The sequence below is a fragment of the Hyperolius riggenbachi genome, chromosome 7 (genome assembly GCF_040937935.1).
Source record: "Hyperolius riggenbachi isolate aHypRig1 chromosome 7, aHypRig1.pri, whole genome shotgun sequence".
Taxonomy (NCBI): Eukaryota; Metazoa; Chordata; class Amphibia; order Anura; family Hyperoliidae; genus Hyperolius; species Hyperolius riggenbachi.
Genome location: NC_090652.1, coordinates 28419367 through 28442143, shown reverse-complemented (window position 1 = coordinate 28442143; position 22777 = coordinate 28419367). Strand labels below are relative to the sequence as shown.

The 22777-nt window shown below is 45.9% G+C and overlaps 1 protein-coding gene across 5 annotated transcripts in view; it reads right to left on the bottom strand.

Annotated features, from left to right (window-relative positions):
* Positions 1 to 22777, bottom strand: part of TAOK2 (TAO kinase 2) — a 156573-nt gene that overhangs the window by 31332 nt on the left and 102464 nt on the right. For 4 of the 5 annotated variants that reach the window (XM_068243794.1, XM_068243795.1, XM_068243797.1 and 1 more), the window contains 5 exons: positions 15992 to 16120; positions 15679 to 15915; positions 13221 to 13349; positions 12036 to 12239; positions 2350 to 7052 (listed from right to left, as the gene is read on the bottom strand). In XM_068243794.1, coding sequence (XP_068099895.1) covers positions 5670 to 7052; positions 12036 to 12239; positions 13221 to 13349; positions 15679 to 15915; positions 15992 to 16120 — 2082 coding nt within the window. In that variant the 3' untranslated portion in view covers positions 2350 to 5669. Of the gene's footprint in view, positions 1 to 2349; positions 7053 to 12035; positions 12240 to 13220; positions 13350 to 15678; positions 15916 to 15991; positions 16121 to 22777 lie in introns of those variants that run through there. The other variant, XM_068243798.1, reaches the window with a different exon arrangement.

Below are 22777 nucleotides of genomic sequence, written 5' to 3'. Positions count from 1 at the left end.
GAATGTACCAGGGCATGCTGGGCAATTTCTAGAACAATTTCTGATATAGTAAACTTCTGATATAGTAAAACACTTTTCCTGGTCCCTTGGAGTTTACTGTAACGAGATTATACTGTAGTACGAGGATTCTGAATACAGTACTATGAACACATTCTGCAGGTAAACTCTCCCAAGCTACATGGAAGCGATAAAACTAGCCAAACAAAACTGGATGCATGTATTCACCCCTACAGAGCTGCCGTGTTCATTTCCAGTCGATAAAATCTAGCTCTCCACCTGTCCTTTAGGCTTCAGTGTTGTCTGCGTCACACCCGGAACAAGCATGCAGCAAATGGTGTAAGCAAAGCTGATCTGCATACTGGTTCTAGTTCTGATTAAATGACTAGAATAGCATTTTGTTCAGGAGTCAGCAATGGCCCTTTCTGGATTCTCTCACTTCAGGTTTCACCTCATGACAACGTGTGTCAAACTTGAACCCGCTAAGGGATAAATCTGCATTCTGTGCAACCAACCTTTATGCATTGCCTGTACTTCCTGGTATAGCAGATCAAGCAGCCATCACAGCCACACCCCCACCACACTATACATCAGCCTCTGCAATGGAGCACAGGCTGGCCAATAGTGAGGGGAGTTGCTTGTACTCCAGTGTACAGGCGAGATGAGACCACGCCCCCTGCTCACCCCCCACAAATACAGACGGTCAGTCTGCTGCTAATACTTCTGACTTGTGTGTAAACTGTATGCAGCTTAGAAGTGCACTGCTGAATCATTAGGTAGTGCATTCATTTCTAAGTTGCATAGCATTAGTATGAATGAATAAAATTCCTTTTACCAACAATATTCATTCATAGATTATTTTGTCAGCGTTTGCCTATTGTCAAATCTTTCCTCTCCCTGATTTACATTCTAAAATGTATCACTTTAGTTCTGCCATGTGATCTGTACGGAATGTTGAGTAGTAAGAGTTCTATGCACAGAGGGAGATATTGCTCTTTTGGCAGTTGGAAAAAGCTGTTATTTCCCACAATGCAATGAGGTTCACAGACAGCAAACTGTCAGGACTATGGTTGTGACATCACATTGTGGGAGGGGTTTCACCACAATATCAGCCACACAGACCTCCCGGATGATCTATTTGAGAAAAGGTAAAGCTTTATCGTGGGAAAGGGGGTATCAGTTACGGATTGGGATGAAGTTGAATCCTGGCTTAAAGTTCCTCTTTAGGTCTGATCACTGATTATGATTGGCTGCTATGGGTTACGTACTTTGCGGTCAGACTTTGAGAAGCAGTGGACACTGTGGGACAGTGCGGGAGTACTGCTAGTCACCTGCTGACAGTCCTGTGTGGACACACCCCCAGGACACAGACAGCATGCCATGTGCCAGCTACCTCCACATCAAACAGCACGGACAACAGAGCAGACAAAGAACACAGTCCCCATCAACCTCTTCTCTGCCATTGAGACCAGCGTATGCCCCCTAACACCAACAGAAATACAAAGCAAAAACAAAACACAACCTTTCAGAGGTGACCACCCCACCCAGTGGTCTGATCCCATATTACAGTCCCGTGTTAATCATCATACAAAAAGGATACCCCCAGAAAAAACAGGCTAGGAGGCTGCATTCCTGTGTGAAGGGGTTGGTTCCCTTGAGCAATGGAAGTTGCTTTCTATGGTTTAGAATGAATCGGTAGTGTCTTATGAGTTAATGTAGAGCTCCAGCTTTAACAGAGATGTCAACAAGATGCAAGTGGTTCTGAGTGGATGCAAATTTATTCAGCCCGGAAACAGGCCAAACGAATACTGCCGTTGCGGCATTTGATTGGTCTATATTTTTCAGTTAGCGTAAAATTAGCATCAATTGTGTGCATCTGATTGACTGTCCCTACAACCAATGAATACAACCTTTGACTTGGACCTCACTGAACTAGGAAGGAACGTTGCACAGGAAGTGAGGTCATTCGTGCGTGCCTTCCTTCTCCAGTGCCAGGGCCGGTGTTGTGTCTGATTGCGCTGCCTGTTGATTTGCGCTGCCCCGTATGCGCAGTGGGAGACTGTGCGGCCACATTTCCTATTTAATTATGCTGCTGGTGGTAAAATACTAAATATCTCTGCTTCCTCACATCCTACACTCCCCAAATTTTCAGGGTAGGGAGAGGACCACCCGAACTACCTCTACACCAAATTGCAGCCCCCGAGCCCCACTGGTTCCCGAGATAGGTTTCTCGAATCTATCTCCAGAACTACCGGGGCTCGGGGGCTGCAATTTGGCATAGAGGTCGTTCTCAGGTTCCCCTCCCTACCCTGAAAATTTGGTGAGTGTATGATGTGTGGAAGCTGATATATTTATTATTTTACCATCAGCAGCATAATTAACTTCACACTGAGCATGCGTGCTACTCAGTGTGAGAGGGAGCTTCCGGGCAGCACAATCAGACATTACACCGGAAACACGCTGGCCAGGCATCAGCATACAACAGACTTTGCTAGCTCGCTCTACAAATCCTCTCTCAGTTTTCTAGTGCGCAGAGGAATGATTAGTAAATTACATAGGCAAAGTGGGTAAAAGAACATCATTTGTTTCTACTTCAGTTCAGGCCTGGTTCACGCAAGTCTTCCAAGACGGGAGCACATAAGTGATCCAACAATCCTGGCTTGGACTTCTTAAAGGATACTTGTAGCTACCCAAAGAGTTACTCACCTAACAAGAGGGAAGGCTCTAGCTCCCTTAGAGTCTTTCTAGTTCTCTCTGCGTCCCTCGTTCCACCGCTGCCCCCTTAATCTCCAAGTACTTCTGGAGATGAGCGGCTGCATACTGCGCAAGTCTACGCAGTGCGGCTTTTCAGACATATTGCTACAACGTGCAACAAGGGGAAGCAGAAAGGACCGGGGAAGCTTTAAGGGATTTAAATCCTTCCCTCTTTTTTGATGAGTGTAACTTTTTTTGTTTTTTTAAGGTGGCTCAAGGTATCCTTTAATAGGGGTTATTTAATAAATTTATGGTGACCCAAAATGGCCAGGATTTTATATAGCAGAGGAGAAGAAAAAACGGAAAACTCCTGTACTATAAACAACGAAAAGGCAAAATTACTTTTACATGTTTCAGTAAAGGACTGTTCGGTTTCTTGTAGCTCATCAGTGCATAAATTCCTGTTGATTTCATGTCTCAATAACAAAATGAAGTACCCCCATATTTCCAGAATGAGAACAATACCCAGTTTAAAAATAAATACTGAAATGGTTAATGTTCACTTTCCCCTGGAACCCTATCAGAGGATTCCTGAAGAGGATTCGCTCACCTCCACTGTGAGGATTTTTTTTTTTCGCTAGATAGATGGAGAAGAAAAGCTTCTATTAACAAAAAAGGAAGCTTCTGGGTGGCAGCTGCACTGATCGTAAGTAACAATGTGACAGAATTCCTTATTAAAGTGTACCTGTAGGGCGTAAACGTGCACTTGGAGTGTAGTTACCTCAAGAGGGGGAAGAGTCTGTATCCTAAAGAGGCTTCCCCCTTCTTCCTCAGCACAGGGGATCTAGTTCTGGGACCCGCCAAAAATCTGTCAACAAGGGCTTGTCTGCGGTGTGTGCAGGCGCAGAAGTGGCTTTCCCTTGGGTTCCGGTGTAAATAGCAGATCCCGATCGGGTCCGCTCTTCTCTACAGGCAGCAGAGCAGTCCCAATTGGGCTCGGCTATTGCCGCCAGAGTCCGAGTGGAAAACCGCTAGTGCGCTTGCACACAGTGGCCACTGGAATGGTTATCTGGCTTTCTTTGGGGCAGCCAGCGCTGAAATCACCCCGAGTATCACAGGGGAAGTCTCATTAGGATCCTACCGAAGCATCTGATTTTTATTGTAATCAAAGTTACAAGTTCACTTTATAACCCACGTACAGCACTTTGTAAACAGGATGGTCAATGTGATGCTTACATTTCTTATAATTCCGAGTTTGTATACAAATCATATGCAGCCTGGAACTGGGGCAACCAAAACAGTCAGGAACTGCATCTGATTGGCCCAATTTCATGTTTCATACAATTAGCATCTCACGGACCATCTAAAGCTATACAGAATGCTGCCAGCATTGATCATACTGTGAAATACGGGAGATTTGAGAATTTCACACAGGTGACATTGCTTTGGGACAAAGGCAGGTAGGATGACTAAAGGGCAACAAGGTGAATTTTATATTGAATGGTATTGCTAGACTGGAATACTGATTTCAGAAGACTATATTGTAATAGTACTGGACTCTATAATAAAATTGCTGAATGAATGTTTAAAACAAAAGTCACGTGACTGCAGCACGAATTTCATACAAAAATTCCCCTCAGTAGGAGTGTGCATGCAGCATCAAGCACACAATTTTTGTTTCACCACCTTTTCAGCAACCCTTGCTATAGGTGCCTAGACACTCCCCTACTTGTGCCCCAGTGCCTAGACACTCCCCTACTTGTGCCCCAGTGCCTAGACACTCCCCTACTTGTGCCCCAGTGCCTAGACACTCCCCTACTTGTGCCCCAGTGCCTAGACACTCCCCTACTTGTGCCACAATGCCTAGACGCTCCCCTACTTTTGCCCTGGTGCCTCGACACTCCCCCACTGGCCAGCAGCATTATTATAAAGGCACCCAAAATGTGAAGGGTGACATACAGAAATTATAGAAATAGGGCAAACATGCAGCAGCTTTATGATGAGCTATGCCTGCTTTTCATCAGAAATTCTCTACAGGTAACTTGTAGGAAGGAAAGATCTGTCAGATCACAGCTAATCTGCCAGTGAGCTCATATCCTGCCGAGTCTTTCTTAAAAGTGGTTAAATTTAGCAGCAAATGAAGAAAGCAAAATACAATTCAACAAGGGGAATTAAATGGTAAATCTGACAATCAACCGTTTATTCGGCAGACTCTAAAGTTTCAGACTAAACTCTGAATCTAAAGGGTGGACAAGCCCCTTCCTGCTGCTGGAGAGGACTGCAGGGAGGCGGATCGTCCCCTAATACCCGCCAATATATTATATATATTACTATAAGAAAATACTTCATATAAAGTTACTCTGTGCAAAACAATCCTCTGAAAATAGAAAGCTATTTAAATTGAATAAGCTAGATAAAATTCTGGCCCCTCCCGGAGCACTGCCACAGGGGGAATAGAATACGTGTCGCACAGTTTGGGACAATGTCACTTTTTGAGGATAAAGTTTTCATGCAATTCCTTCACTTCTGAATAGAGGCGATTTAAAGTAAACAAGTAACAAAGATGGCACAAGAATTTATACTCACCTGGGTCTTCCTCCCGCCCCCTGTAGTCCGCGGCCTCTCTTGGTGTGCATCTGCAGCCATTCTTTCTCCCACAGTCTCTTCTTGGCCACGCTCCAGTAGTTGGAGTGTTTTGCGCTTGCACAGGCTCAGAACAGTGCTGGCCTGGGGAGCACGACCAAGGATGCTCACAGTCAGGGCAGCGCATACGCAGTAGTCCCTGACTGGCTCAGTGGAGGACTTTACTGGGACTAACGTTGGCGGAGAAGATGTACACCAAGGGAGGCTTGTCTTACAGAGGGCTGGAGAAAGCCCCATGCAAGCATAAATCTTAGTGCCGTCTTCGTCACAGGTTCTCTTTATTTAGGCACTTTACAGTTTGGAAGAACCAGGCCACGCTGCCGCGGTCACCCCTTTCATCTCCAGGGGATTGGAGGATTTGATCGCCTGGATGTGCTCACTCTCCCCCCGGACCTCCCAGCTAGTGATCCCCGCTGTCCCCTGCGCTTCACAGCCACCTCTTGCCTCTGTTCGTAGCTCATTAGTTTGGGAATGCGGCTGGGCCTTTCTTGCCTCAACAGCTTCATCCGCTCCATGTAGATGAGCGCGGCGGGAGGCAGAACCATACAGAGCCTCCGCACGCCCTTCGTCAGGCTGTCATTCAGTGCCTTCGACAGCCGCGACGGCGCTTTCAGCAACCTCTTCCACCAGGGAAGCTTGCCGACGCTCCCAGATAAAGACCGACTGGCGAGCACCGGTATGCGGCTGCGATAGACATCTTTGTATGTTTTTGGGAACAGGTAGAAGAGCTCGCCTTCTCCCGCTACGCCACAGCGCTGCAGGACTCTGAAGACGGGCCGAGGCAGCCGCAGCAGCACCTTCAGCCACACTCTACGGCCACGTTTCGGCCATCCCTTGAGCCACTGACTCGCTGGCTTCCCTAGAGACCCGCCTGCCAGGACGATGGACAGGAAGAACCCGGGGGAGGTGAACACACCAACTGCGATGGCCAGCACTGGGACATAGTATAAGCGAAGGCGGTAACTCATGGCCAATACAGTAAATGCCCCGGATCCCTGCGCCATTAACAGGAAGGAGGCGGAGCTCAGAGTGAACACCCAGCACAGCAGGAAGTAGCCACAGAGCACGCTGGCAAACAGCGTCTCCACGGCCACCAGGAAAGAGTCTAGAAGCGGCCCTGGCCTCCAGAGGGTGAGGAGCGCCAGCAGCAGGGGAAGCAGAGACCACGGGCACGAGGGTCTGGCTGCTGCCAGGAGAGTCAAGCCAGCGCAAAGGGCGTGGCTGGGCAACGAGGTGGTAAGCTGAGACGCCAAGGGGCGGGGAGGAGCCTCCAGCTCGGCTGCAGGAACAGACGTCAATTCAAAATAGGGGACATCCGGGTCTGGACAGCCGTCAGCCTCAGTGCGCTCTGATACATCCTCTGAATCTGCCGCTTCCCCCTCATCCTCTGAACTGCAGAGGCTGAATGTGCGTCCCTCTCCCCCCTCCTCCACCTCCATCTCATCCACCTCCATCTCCTCCTCCTCCCCAGGCCTTACTTTCAGGCTCTTGGGCTGCTGTCGGACTTCGGCGGCATGTTTCTGGCGCAGCTCCTGCTCCCGCCGCTTGTTGTACTCCAGCTGATTGTTCAGCTCCGTTTGGTGCTGCAGGCGGATGAGTTCGCTGCGGGTGTGCTGCAGCAGCTGCAGGTGGCGGAACTCCAGCTCCTGGGTGCATTCGTGCTGTCGCAGTAACATGGCGCACTCCAGATCTCTCTGCGTCTGCTTCTTGTTCAGCTCCTGCGAGAAGAGAATCCGTGAGAAAACAGAAAGGCACTTTAGCAAGATCCCACAGCTGTCAAATTTGCACACATTGTCCCGCACGCATTTTAACATACAATCAATCAATGCGACCGTTCACACTTAAAGTGAACCTGAGGTGAGAGTGATAAGGAGGCTGCCATATTTATTTCCTCTTAAACAATACCAGTTGCCTGCCAGCCCTGCTGATCTGTTTGGCTGCAGTAGTGTCTGAATAACTCCAGAAACAAGCATGCAGCTTATCTTTTCAGTTCTGACAATAATGTCAGAAACACCTGATCTGCTGCATGCTTGTTCAGGGTCTGTTGTTAAATGTATTAGAGGCAGAATATCAGCAGGACTGCCAAGCAACTGGTATTGCTTAAAAGGAAATATGGCAGTCTCCACATCCCTCTCACCTCAGGTTCACTTTAAAGGAATACCGAGGTGAAAATAAACTGATGAGAAAACAATTGTATTTATTACAGGTGAATGCTGCCCTCCCTGCCATTTGATGTGGCCCTGCAGAGCTTCCAATGTCCATTATTGAGAGCAGTAAAAGAATGACAGGACTCTGCCTTCCCATCCAGAAGAGCACAGCGGTGACAGTGTTTCTGCTGGCTGAAACATTGTCCATTTCAAATGGTGTGCAGCAATCTCCTCCCCCCGCCCCCCATTAAAATTAGCATGGCCTACCTGGATACAAGCCCCCTTCTTCCCTGGTAACTGTGAAATCAAATACACAAATCTACACTCCCCCTCCCCCTCTTGACGACATTTCCCACATAGAGTAGCTCAGCGGAGCAGTGGGGAAATCCTTGCCTGTTCCAGTAATACTGTTCTTCCTGCCAGTCCTATACTCTGTGCTGCCTTCCGATCATGTGACATGCCTCAGGAATTATGCAGCATACAGAATTCGGCTGTAGATTTTTGCCCCTTATGTGATTGAGTTTGACACCCATTGTATATATCCTTCACCTCCTAAAAATGACGTTTTGAGATAGTCAACTGTTTTGTTTTATGTTTGTATTTACGTTTTAGGTTTTTACTGTTTCATTGTCTCTGCTCAATGACACATGCACTGAAGTATACCAGAGCTAAACTATGAACTACTGACCCTTTTAATCACTTTCCTGCTCTCAGAAGCCATTTTTTGCCAGGAAATGGTCTTATGGCAGTAATTACTAATCATTGAGGGAATGCTATAACCCCACTAGGTCCCACTTGCATATCTGTATGTTAACTCTTTCAGGCAGAGGGGGAAAAAGGAACACAGCCTAGTTATTTGTATGCTTGGCACTGTACATGCACCTGTCTATCATCAGTTTATTTTCTCCTCAGTATTCCCTTGAAGGACACCTGATGTGAGAGGACTATGGATGCTGCCATATTTAAATATTTCCTTTTAAACAATGCAAATTGCCTGGCTATCCTGATGATCCTCTTCCTCGGATACGTTTAGCCATATACTAGCACGCTGATCAGATGTTTCTGACAAAAGTTTGAATGGTTTTTACACATACTCGTTTCAGGTGTGTGATTCAGTCACTACTGATGCATAAATGACCAGCAGGACAGTCTGGTAACTGGCATTGCTTAGAAGGAAATAGATAACGCAGCCTCCCTATCCCCCTCACTTCAGGTGTCCTTTAAATGTTATTTTCACATGCAGGATAAAACCTTACAACCCAAATGGACATATTGTCTGAAAATGTACGTTTTCTGAGCTGGCAAGCGTGAACCACAACTGCAGTGGCATAGCTAAGGAGCTTTGGGCCTCAGTGCAAGTTTTACATTGGGACCCCAAGCATTCTATATATAATTAATATGGCACCACAAAACTTGGCCTGGACATCCACAGTATGTGAGGTGGAAGCAGAGAGGGCCAGTTTGTTAATGAACAAGCGACACCCATGCTAGCCTACAAATAAAAAAATACATATATAAGTAGATAAATACTAGTTCTACTTACATAACAGATGTATTGTACTGTCCACATAATGATTCCTGTGAATTTTATAAAGGAAACGCAGAAAATCCTATTCTAGGCAGTGGCCATCTTGGCAAGCTAATGCTGACATCATATCCTCCCTGACCTGTTTTCCCCCCTCCCTTCTCTTGCTCCTCCAATCGCTGAGTCACCCCAGCCTTGCTTGTAAACACAAGTAAGAAGAGGTGTTTCAGATAAGAAGCTAGGCAGGGAAATAAATGAAAGAAGAGGAATAGATTATAGATAAAAAGAACCCCCAGCATGCAACTGTTTGGCACTGACTACTTAAGGGCCAGTGCTCATAAGGTATGTGATAACTCCAAACCATAACAGCAGAAAAAGTTTTTCACGTTTTGAATGCAGGATTAGCATCTTTATCACTTAATACACTCAGACCAGTTGCTGTTGAAATTTGATTTTTATGGTGACAATCCCACTTTAATAATCACCACAAGGGCTTCGGAGTCGGTACAGAAAAAAAAAAAAAAAAAAAAAAAAAAAAAAAAATCACACGACTCAGACTCCTCAGTTTATGAAATCACAGACTCCACAGCTCTGATCACCACTATTCAAAGCATATATAGAAGTGATCATTACCAGCATAGCTAATACTGTGACTGAGGGAGGGCCCCGCTGGTCCAAGAGCCCTGGTGTGGTCGCAACCCCTGTATTCTCTGTTATGCCACTGCATACCCCCCAAGACATACAGGACTCAATATTAAAGCTAACCCTGAGGTAAACCTTGGGTGAAAGACCACATACTTGCCTAAGGAGGGAGATCCTTCAGAGGCTTCCCATGTCATCCTCCCCCCACTGAAGAGGCCTTCCCTCTTTCTCTTTAGTAGAGGGGGTCCAGCACTGGGGACGCAGCACCAATACCTCCCTCCAAAGATTACCTTGTCAGCATGCGCACATGTGCAGTAGTGGATTTCTGCTCCCCTCTACTGCGCAGGTGCGTGACTTACAGTAGAGCAGACATGGTCGGGCAGTACCGCAGAGCAGACATGGTCGGGCAGTACCGCAGAGCAGACATGGTCGGGCAGTACCGCAGAGCAGACATGGTCGGGCAGTACCGCAGAGCAGACATGGTCGGGCAGTACCGCAGAGCAGACATGGTCGGGCAGTACCGCAGAGCAGACATGGTCGGGCAGTACCGCAGAGCAGACATGGTCGGGCAGTACCGCAGAGCAGACATGGTCGGGCAGTACCGCAGAGCAGACATGGTCGGGCAGTACCGCAGAGCAGACATGGTCGGGCAGTACCGCAGAGCAGACATGTTCGGGCAGTACCGCAGAGCAGACATGTTCGGGCAGTACAGTAGAGCAGACATGGTCGGGCAGTACAGTAGAGCAGACATGGTCGGGCAGTACAGTAGAGCAGACATGGTCGGGCAGTACAGTAGGGCAGACATGGTCGGGCAGTACAGTAGGGCAGACATGGTCGAGCAGTACAGTAGGGCAGACATGGTCGAGCAGTACCGTAGAGCAGACATGGTCGGGCAGTACCGTAGAGCAGACATGGTCGGGCAGTACAGTAGAGCAGACATGGTCGGGCAGTACAGTAGAGCAGACATGGTCGGGCAGTACAGTAGAGCAGACATGGTCAGGCAGTACAGTAGAGCAGACATGGTCGGGCAGTACAGTAGAGCAGACATGGTCGGGCAGTACAGTAGGCCAGACATGGTCGGGCAGTACAGTAGGCCAGACATGGTCGGGCAGTACCGTAGAGCAGACATGGTCGGGCAGTACCGTAGAGCAGACATGGTCGGGCAGTACCGTAGAGCAGACATGGTCGGGCAGTACCGTAGAGCAGACATGGTCGGGCAGTACCGTAGAGCAGACATGGTCGGGCAGTACCGTAGAGCAGACATGGTCGGGCAGTACCGTAGAGCAGACATGGTCGGGCAGTACCGTAGAGCAGACATGGTCGGGCAGTACCGTAGAGCAGACATGGTCGGGCAGTACAGTAGAGCAGACATGGTCGGGCAGTACAGTAGAGCAGACATGGTCAGGCAGTACAGTAGAGCAGACATGGTCGGGCAGTACAGTAGAGCAGACATGGTCGGGCAGTACAGTAGAGCAGACATGGTCGGGCAGTACAGTAGAGCAGACATGGTCGGGCAGTACAGTAGGGCAGACATGGTCGGGCAGTACAGTAGGGCAGACATGGTCGGGCAGTACCGTAGGGCAGACATGGTCGGGCAGTACCGTAGAGCAGACATGGTCGGGCAGTACCGTAGAGCAGACATGGTCGGGCAGTACCGTAGAGCAGACATGGTCGGGCAGTACCGTAGAGCAGACATGGTCGGGCAGTACCGTAGAGCAGACATGGTCGGGCAGTACAGTAGAGCAGACATGGTCGGGCAGTACAGTAGAGCAGACATGGTCGGGCAGTACAGTAGAGCAGACATGGTCGGGCAGTACAGTAGAGCAGACATGGTCGGGCAGTACAGTAGAGCAGACATGGTCGGGCAGTACAGTAGAGCAGACATGGTCGGGCAGTACAGTAGAGCAGACATGGTCGGGCAGTACAGTAGAGCAGACATGGTCGGGCAGTACAGTAGAGCAGACATGGTCGGGCTCAGCTATTTTCGCAATTGTAAATATTATTGCCGCTCTGTGGTGATTGTAGTTCTACTTTATATATGCACGCTGCAGGGCTTCATTTTTGATCCTGTCCTTGATACCAATATGAAGCAGTAACCAGAACGAAGATGCTACAGTCTGATAAGTGAATATAAAAGGCCTGTACACACCCCTAAACCCCCAACTAGTGAGCAATCTGCACGGGTGATCAAGTGACCCCTGCAACGGCTGACTGCATTGTCTGCTTAGTTTGTTAAAGGCAGATATGTAGTCAGAAAGCTCCTCAGAGTTTGTGAAAATGTCCTAATAAGCTAGCAGTTGGTTCATATCAACAGTGGTCACCTACAACTAAGATATCAATTTTCTCTTCTCTGACTTTATAAATTTGTATAGGAAAGCGGCACTCACCTCCCGTAGAAGGTCCTGGTCCAGGTTGTGTCGAGCCAGGAGCATCTTACGCTTGTACTGCCGACACTGGAGCTCGAAGTACTGGCGCTGGCGGCGCAGGAGGTTGGCCTCCTCCTCAGCTTGGTAGTGCTGCATACTCTCCTTCTGGCGCAGCAGCCACTCCTGCTTCTCCCGCTTCGGAGTGCTCTGGTTTTCCTGTAGTTCCTAAGAAATAAGTGGGCGTTTTATCAACCATCCAGCCGGCCGTATGAACAGCCTTTAACACAGACTGTGAACATGCTAAACTCAAAAGGGACTATAAACTGCGGAGGAACTAAAAGTTTCATTCGCAGACTATACAAGTTGAGGAAAAAGACCATCACTCTGACCATAGAGGAGCCAGAGGTTCAGCTCAAAGACCATTCAGGGTAACTGCAACCCAACTCACAAACCCTGAGCAGCATGAAAGTCCAGATCTCTAGATGCAGGAAAACTACAAATTAAAATCACAGTCCATATAGAGGTGATACAAGTCCAACTCACAGACTGTACAATACACGTCACAGACAATGGCCTTGAGAACAAATTGGGACTGCAAATTGCAGGGGAACTTAAGTACAAATCAAAGACTATAAATCACAGATCAACTATCAGTCCAAATCGGATCAACCAATCTGCGTAGAAACTTCAAGTCCAACTCGCAAACCATAAACTGCAGGGTAACTACAAGTCCCAACGTATAAGTTGTAAATTGCAAAGCAATTATAAGTGCAACAGCTTGTAAATTACAAGAGAATGGGGACTACAACGTTTGGCTCCCACGTGTAAACTTGAGAACAAGTCCAACTCATACTGAAAACTCCAGGGAAGTCCAGCTCACATTCCATAAAGTACAGCAGGAAAGTAAACCCCAGGGGGACTATAAGCCCATTTAACATACTGAAAACTACAGAAGAACCACAAGTCCAATTTATGGAATATGAATTGAAGTGAGAAGTACTAATCCAACTCATATGTAAATTCTAGAGGGAACTACAGGTCCAAATCAGAGTGCCAATGCATTTGCCAACCACCGGATGGACACCACGACCTCCTACAACCTTCTCTCATAATGTACTTTCTTGTTTTACCAGATATTACACATGTCCATGTCATTATCTAGGATATCCTCCATCTCCCCCCTCCTTCAGTCCTGGCTATACTCACCTCCTTCAGCTGCTCCTTGCGGATTTTGTACTGCCTCTTCTGACTCTCCAGCAGGTTGGTCAGCTCCTTCTTCTGCTGGCCCAGGATGTGCTGCTGGAACTTCTTCTCCTCCGCCATAGCTGCTTTTGCCTAAAAAAAAAAAAATGGAAAACCCGTTAAATGTGAATAAACAGTTTCTGCAACGTCCTGAGTGAACCAGTTACCGGCAATACTCACCTGGTTCCACATAAATGGTCACATTGCACAATTTACAGTCAAGTGAATTTGCCACAGCTCCCTAACGACCATATCCAAACAGACCCTGTCTCAAGCTTCTAAGCCGTCTCAGGAGTTCATATTTATCCACACTCTGGTTGAATATGAAAACCAGGATGATCCTCCCCCCCCCCCCCCCCCAGCGGCGGCGTGACTCGGAACCGTGCAGGCACAAGTTCCAAACCGCGCGAGCACAGAGAAAACAAAAACTCTCATTCCCGAGTGCTTTCTTTCAATGCGCAGTCAGAAACTCGCGCCTAAGCTGTTTAGAATAGCTCTGCCCGGGTGCTACAAGGACTGTGGACTCGAAAGTGGGGACATCAAGGACAACAAGCAGCACCAGTACACTTCTAAAAAAAAAGGCAATCTAGCCAACCATGGGCTTTGTTTAACCTTTTAACAGCCCTGCACAAGTTTTGAGACGACTAGTTCCAGGACAGCGGGGGCAGTCTTAACTCCGTTGCTTAGTGCAGCCATGCAGAGCAAGCAGTGAGCTGTTATAGTTATCTGTCCGTACGACTGGATCAGCTTCTCCTGCACCCACGGAAGCAGCACTGAATTTCCGACACGTCTTCTGGGTCCCGATCACATGATAGGACATGTGATCAGGATCCAGGGCATGGTGTCAGCATTACAGCGCCACTGGGTCGTGGAAGAGGGGTGGTGAAAGAGACTCTTCCGTCACTCCCCTTCTACCACTGGGTGGGGCTGTAACACTGACACCATCCCCTGTGTACCGATCACGTCATATCATGTGATCGGGACCAGAAGAAATGGGATTTCCTCGCCATTGCAGTGGAGGAGAGAAGAAGCCGATTTAACCATCTGGACAGCTCCCTTCCACCCACTCTGCATAGCTGGTACAGCCTGCCAGGCTGGGGAAGTGTCCCTTACCCAGCAGCAGGAAAAATGCAGCCTTGCAGCCACATAAACTTACTTAATGTGGCTGCTAAAAGGTTAAAAGATTTTCCACCAGTTCAGGGGTACTTTAAGTTAACTTTTTATCCCGTAGTAATGGTTCAATACAGATGAAACTCAAAAAATTTGAACAACATGCAAAAGTCCATCTATGTCAGTAATTAAATTTAAAAAGGTGAAACTAACATCATTCCATGCATAGCGAGATATTTCAAGCCTTTGTTATAATTTTGGTGATTATGGTTTACAGCTTATTAGGGTGCCAAAATCAAAATCTCAGCCCATTAAAATATTGTGAAAATGTTCAATATTCTCAGCTCAAAGTGTCAGACTCTAATCAGCTAAATAACCGAAAACACCTTCAAAGGGTTCTCATTTCATATGCTAGTTTCACCTTTTAAAGCGGGATATAACCCTGCATTTCAACTTTGCTCTAAAACATTATTTACAGCATATTATATGCAAAAAGCATTTTTTTTTTACTAGACCAGCATTGGAAGGGTTAAACACAGAGGTTTAAAGTTCCATGGAGAGATATGCAGAAGTTCAAATTGTTACATTCTATTTAGTTAAATGTATCTATTGAGAAATGTTACACACGCTTTGGCTGTCCTCCAGCTCCTCATTCAGAGAGAGTGAGTCACATTCAACACTAAGATACATTTATGTAAACAAAATGTATCTATGTCAGTTTCAGATGAGTCTGCAGAAATCTCCAGGAACTTTAAAGCCCTGTGTAACCCTTCCAATGCTGGTCTAGTAAAAAAAAAAAATGCTGGTTGCATATAATATACTGTAAATACTGTTATAGAGCAAAGTTGAAATGCAGGGTTATATTCTGCTTTAAGCTGAATTACTGAGATAAATGGACTTTTGCATGATAGTCTAATTTTTCGAGTTTTCCCTATACAGAGTGTTTAGAGTTTAAGCTACTGCAGTCAACTGAACACACTCACAGCAAGACCTCATCTGTAATAAATGTAGGACAACCTAAGCCTAAAAAAGTGCGTCATCATGGTGGGCGCTGAATGAACATCTGCTAAACTAATAACGTTTCTGCAACCACACGATATTCTCATATGAGATATACAAGAACTGAAAAATGTTGCCACTAAAGAACAATTTTCAAAACCCCAGTAAAACTTTCTAAACTTATTTTCTCCGTCTTTAGTAAAAATCGACCCCAATTACTTATTGTGCTGTCCGAAAATCCCTGAATGTTGTAGACTCATTTGTACTGGGGAGCTCTGCAGACCCACAATGCACTGAACCGCCCATCACGTACCTCTTTCTCAAATATGGCCTGGTGTTTTTTGGAAAGCTTGTCGGTCTCGCAAGAGAAGTTGCTCCGATGAGCTTCCAGCTCTTTGTCCAGTCGCTGCTGGTGCTCGTCCAGCTCTGATTTCAGCTTGTTCTCCAGCGCCATCAGCTGCTTCTGATGCTGCCGCCGCATACGCTTGTATCCAGACATCTGTTCCCGCAATGCTGAGTCCTGCTCGTGTTCCTGGATCTGACGAGTCACCTGCAGGCCAGGACAACCAGAGATGAGATCTGAGCATACACGAGAGGCAAGACACTCAATGAGAGACAACCCTCACCAGGGAGGCGGTGCGGATAGTGGCAAAGTGGTCCCGGTTGCGGCAGTAGGCTCGGCGCCGAGCTCCAGAGGTTGACTGTTGAGCCTCCATCTCCGGCTGGTACGGATCATCGTAGATATTGTCGTGAGCCTGGAAAAGAGCCTGTGTGTTTATAAGGTAACACCAAAGAGAGAAAACTGTGTGGGTGTAAAACAAACAGTCCAAAAAGCAAAACACTGCGAGGAAAATTGTTTTATAAGTGTACCTACCACTGAATAACCTTGGCAGAAAAACCACTGTTTCATTGAAGGCTTTGCTAAGCATGCTGGTTTGTAAAGCGGTCTTTTGGTGGGAAGCTTAATGCAGTAAACAAACATAACTTGCCAAGATAGCAAGCAAAAATGGGCATTTGTATAAGTAGTTTCTCAATGCATGGAAAGCCTATCCCACAAGGGGTACTTTAGATGGGCTCGGTGGTACTTGAACTTGTCATAGTCAATCTAGTATACTAAGTTTTGAGTAAAAAAAAAAAGAATAAGACAAATACAAATTAACCTGAATAAGTATTTATACATAATTCAAAGCATCAAGGGACATTTGAAAAGCATTTATGAAGCACTTCTATGCAATATGAATGCATCAAGGGGTATTTGAGATGTTACTCACAACAGGGGTACCTCCAGGTGCCCAAAATTGCTCCGACCCCGACTCCTTAGTCTAATTTTTACAAGGGCTATGGATTTGGTTCAAAAATCATCCGACTCAGACTCCTCAGTTTACTGAAACCACCGACTCCAGGAACCCAAAATTGCTCCGACTCCACAGCCCTGCCTGGTACCAACACAGTAATTAATAAAAGGTGTACATGCTGTAATAATGTGGAGAAACACTGACCTAACAACCCTCGTTATGGCTTTTTATGTGCAGATAGTACGATAACGCACATAGGTGAACCTCCCAGGCCACTCCCTTACCGTTTTACTCTGTGGCAAGCAGCATGATTGGCTGTAGTTGGATATACCCACCTTCATGTTAGGCCAATAGAAAAGCTGGTTAATACAGTCATCTTTTATTTTGTTTATAGAAACTTGAACCCTGCAAGGGGGCTGTTTTCAGCACCTGTTCCCTGAACTCATAGGGTAGATTGAGTCACCTGTTACTTTTGCCTGTCTAATGGTGCCCACTGATGGTACAATTTCCTGAACAATCGACCGTTCCGTCCAATTGTTGTGATCGATTGGAAACAAATGTTTGGTCCCACCAACAGAGGGGAAAATGATAAGGTATAAAATAAATTAAAAACAGTACAAAAAGGAGAGGTATGGTAAGTTTACCTCTCCTGCATTGAAGAAGCACACAGAGCAATCAAAAACTCGATTGAGGTTCAGACAACGCGTTTCTCAGGTATCTCCCACTTCATCGGGTCAATAAAAAAAAAAACTGTCAAAAAGTGCCCCTTAGCCAAATGTAGTAGACTTGAGTGCCTCTATGAGGCTAGTTGTCAGATTTTCCTGCAGAAATTGTTCAATCTAGTTTTTGATTGCCACATGTGCAACTTCACCACAGGAGAGGCAAGCTTAGCATACCTTTCCTTTCTATATGGTTTTATATAGAAATCCGATCGCATCTGTCGGATATTATCTATTGACCCATCTATCTGATGGGAAATTGCATGGTGTGTACCAAGCATTATCCCTAGGAACTATCCAATCTACCAGAAGTATGACCTCTGTGGAGCTTCACAAGACCCCAGTGGAAGTAGGTTTTCCTCCGTCAGCCATATTGGTGGTTTCATTTCTTGCAACCTTAAATTTGTGAGCGTATTTTACACACATTTAATGTCGTGTGTAGACATATTGCACTATTGGCTCCTGGGTTTTTTTTTCTGGTTTTTGGTTTCCTTGGTCTACCCCACATTAGAGACTTTGGAAATTTGGATCGACAGGACAAACCGATAGAACGAACATTTGTCGGCAATCGGCACCATTAACGGTACTTGATAAGATCCTATAGTTGATCATTTGAGAGATTGTAGTTAATGGGCACCATAAATCTTCAGTGAGCCGAGCCTGACAGTATTTGATGGCCCACCAATTAAAGATAACCCCGTGAGATGCAGATAATTCTGAATTATGCAAAAATTTTGGATGCAATTTTACACTTTTTGGCAGCATTCCATTATCAAGCTGCCTACATCTGCATACTCTTGCATCAACTTAGAATGACTTGCATCTCATTGGCCATCCCTAGTCCCTGTACATTTAGAACCTAGATCAGGGCTGGGCAACTACGGCCCGTCGCTGGGCACATCCTGACGGCATGTCACATGATGCGCTGTGGCCATGGAGACCCGAAGCAGGAAGTGGCGAGTAGGTGAGTGTTAACCCTCTGTTTCCTTCCGCTTGGGACTGCAGAGAGGAGGGAACAAATTTTAGGAATACGGCCCGCAGCATGCAGCCTGGGCCATGCAAAGTTTGCCCAGCCCTGACCTAAATCCCTCTGCAAAAGGGCTAGACGCCTGGCCCGAGTATATATGAAATAGCTGTGTGTAATTTATGCGCAGCGAGAAGCTGAGAGATGGAGCTCCCTGCTCTAAGGCATCTCAGGAGATATATATATATATATAAACTTCACAGTACGCACCACTAACATTACGGCCTATAACGGCGCCCAAATCGGGTGCAGCCCAGGTGCCGAAATTACCTCTCTCATTGTAAGGGACTCCAGGCTAGAGTCACGCTGCAAAACGGGCACAAACAAGGAACTACAAGCCACAACCAGCTGCAGAATGACATATGAAGTCAGTGGCTGAGGATCAAGGCAGGCCGCTTTCCCATTGTAAGAGCTGAGAGGGGAGTCAGAAACCACTTGTACCTGCTATGAGATCAGGGACTTCGCAGCACGGCAAGAAAGTGCTAACATTCTGTGTTAGAGGCTATATCACTTACACACGCACTGGTATTATCAGTAACATGTTCAACATTACTCACAAAACCACTGGATGACTGTTCAGTCTTAACAGGTACGTCTTTCCGGTCTCCTTCCTTAGGAGAGCTAGACATATCCATCTACCATCTCCTACCGCCTGTCCTTTCCCAAGTATACTCACTTACCTGGGTGCTTTCAAAACATCCCCCATGGGAATCCAGGGTGTCTGTAGAAGGTTTATAATAGGACACCAAGGTGCCCAGATCATTTCCCAACAGCACACGGAAAGGGAGGCCTTTCAAAACCCCCACAACCTTCTCCTTGCGACCCATCCCCCAGTCAATATTAACCTTGGCTCGGGGGATATGTAGACAGGAACCCCCAATTGCATAAAGGGTGAAAAACTCGTTAGGGATGACGTCCTCCTGATAAACAAGATTGGGATGTATCAAAGTCATCACCGATCCTGTGTCTCGGAAACCAACGACGACTTGGTCGTTGACCTTGACAAGCTGATAGTTGCTGGCGCTATATGGGGTCACTTCCCCATTGAAGAGCAGCACAAAAGATGAAGAAGAGTTTCTAGCATGCTGTGGGTTAGGTGGCATTGACAACTTCTGCTCTGGACAGGAAGGTCTGCAATGTCCTGGCTTGCCCCAGTGGTGACACTGGTGAATGTTAGGTGAACCTGGCTTGGAAGCAGCAGTCACATAGGCAGGAGGGGTAGATAGTGTGTTTTTTCTTCCTTTCCAGCCATGGGGCAGAGCTCTGTGGCCATCAGGCACCTGGGTAGCAACAAAGGTGTCTGCAAGACCAGCAGACGCCATCGCTGACTCTGGATTACACTCCAGCATGAACTGTCTGACATCCACAGGACAAATGTGCAGAAGCTGGTCCTGTACCACAAAGTCTTCGAGGTCCTGGAAAGTCTCTCTCTTAAGGCCTCTGGCCCACTGTCGGAATTTTGTGAGTAAATGGCTGACCACATCTGCATAAGTGTCTGTTGGTTTGTTCTGCAAGGCCTGAATCCTCTGGCAATAGATCTCTAGGATCAGCTGGCACTTTGCAATAATAGCAGCATTGATAGATTCATAAACATCATCATTATCATCATCATCATCATCATCATCATACTCTGGTGGTAACTCCACAAAAGCATTCAAAGCTTTGTCTTGCAGCTGGTGTGACGAATATCTTTCCCACTGTTCTTGGGTCAAGTGATACTGATATGAGCACCAATAGGTATCGAAGTCTGTGTCTTCTGCCATAAAAGGAAGCTGCACTATATTACTGGTGGGCAAAGGTGCTTGCCTTGGCTCAGGAAAGTTCTGCAGGATATACAGCCCAGGCATTTCCAGTTCATGCAGGTAGGCATGCTCTGCAGCCTCTCTTTTAACTTGGTGTTGCTCACCGAAGAACTGCAGGTACAGCCTAGAACTTGCCAGTAATCGTTGCGATGCTTGTTGCACTCTGATGTCAGAAAGACCAACAGAGCTGACCTCCTCCTCCGACCATGTATTATGAGTAGCAGGTGGCATATTAGGATCAGTTTCTGTACTAGAGCTCACCCGGGAAAGAGTTACAACTTTTATATCTGACAGTTTAACATAAAAATTCTTAGTTTGGAGAGTACCTGAACCACTAGGACTTGAATCAGATGGAGCCTCTCCTTCCATAGTAGACCCCTCGAGCATCTTAGTTATCTGATTGTTTGACACCATCAAGTCCGTAACCAATTCAGTTCTCTCAAACCTCTGTAGGTCAGACAAAGTCTGCTTCATATAATCTACTGGAACAGACATTACTGAAAAGTAAAGAAGGTTGGGAAAGGAACTGTGGCAATTTTGTTTTGTTCTGTATGAAAAACAAGTTTACTGTCTATTCACCCAAAACTATAGTTCTGTAATACAGTTAATTGCTTAGCCCTTGTCCACATACAACCAGATATCTGCCACTGTATGCAGTGTTTACCCAAGTACACAATCCCATTACTAGTTCTAAAAAGGACTTTGTGTATGAATCTAATCTAAAGCAAGTTCCGTCAACTTCTGCCGTGCTGCTGTAGTACGATGTGGTTGCAAACAATTCTACGGCGGCGCCCAAAAGCAGGTACCATGGTGTAAATATTCAGAACTAGAGATTGCGACTGCTACCATCACGGTCATCTAGACAGTTTCAGGTGGATACGAGTACAAGATATGTCCTTCCACAGGTTTCAGAGTATGAAGTTGACGAGGATAAGGGCACAGCGGAAAACAGAACAGGAGGTGGGTCAATGATAGAAGCAGTTGGTCAGAAAAAGACACATATTGAGAACAAACCAGTGTGTGTCTCAGTAAAGAAAATGGACAAGCGGGCTGTCTCCAAGCTCCATCCTGATATACCTAGACGAATGCTGAGTGAATTGTTCAGAGATGATCATGAGAGTTCTGGTAATTAGAGTAAGCAAAAGTTGTTAGGACATCTTCCAAAGAAAAAATGGAGGGAAATTAAATTTTAGGTTGAACTCTCAAAAGTTTCAACAGCAGCAGGTGTCCCGATTAGTAGCCTTTAGTTTACATATTTCTAGCAAAGCAGACTCCAAAGCATGCTGAAAAAGAAGGAAAGTCATTGAAGCTTAAAAGGAAATTGTTAAGTTAAAATGGCTATGAAAATGTCACTTGTTTTTCAGTAAATCTGTAGATGTTGGACAATAAATTCCTGTGGCATGAGCAAATTTGGGAAATCAAACAAAATATTAAATAAAAATTAACCACTTAATGCAAATGGACGGTTATAAATCGTCCTGTGAACTAATTAGCGCAAATAGGATGCTGTCGAAATGCATGTACCAAGTTTTAACCCCTTTTATGCATGGCATCAAGTGGTTAAAATAATGCTCAAGATTTTAAAGGTAGCCTTAAGCATTTCATTTCATTTAGGTTTACCTAAAGAGTAGCCTTAAAGGGAACCTTAAAGCGGATCCGAGATGAAAAACTAAATATAACAAGTGACTTGTCTATATATCTTATCTAAAGTTTAGATAGTTTACACAGCAAATCTATCTTCAAACAGCTTCAACAGTATATTAATATTTTTTCCTGTGATACAATGGGAGCAGACATGTTTTCTGCTTGTCACTATTACACAATTACACACACAGGCAAGCTTATCTGTATCTAGGCATGCTAATCTGCATATTCTGTGAAAACTCCACTCTTATCTCCTCCATTACACAGGCAACTGATCTGTATCTGCACTGCAGCTCTCAGATTGTGAAAACTCTGCCTCTGAAATCTATAGCTCGTAACACCTTTTTCACCTGCCCAGACTGAAATCCCACAATCCTTTGCAAGCGCCAAGGCACTCTGGAGAAGCTGTGGGTGTGGCTTGTTTAGTTTATAGGAAATTAGGGTATTAAAACAAAACAAGTATTTGGCTTGAGGAATGCCCTATAAACTATATGTAAGGAACACAATTATGCAAGGAGTAAAAGTTCATCTCGGATCCACTTTAACGGAGAGGAATATGGATGTTTCCTTTTAAACAATACCAGTTGCTTAGCAGTCCTGCTGATTTCTCTGGCAGCAGTAGTGGCTGAATCACACACCTGAAACAAGCATGCAGCTAATCCAGTCGGACTTCAGTCAGAGCACCTGATCTGTATGCTTGTTCAGGGGCTGTGGCTAAAACTATTAGAAACACAGGATCAGCAGGAGAGTCAGGCAACTGGTATTATTTTAAAATGAAAAATCCATATCCTGCTCAGTTTAGGTTCACTTTAAGAATTTACTAAGGTTTACCTAAAGAACAGGGATCAAGAACGTTTTTGGTTAAAGAAATGGTTGATTTCAAATTATTATTGAAATGATAAAATAAGCTGACCAAAGGTGTGAACAA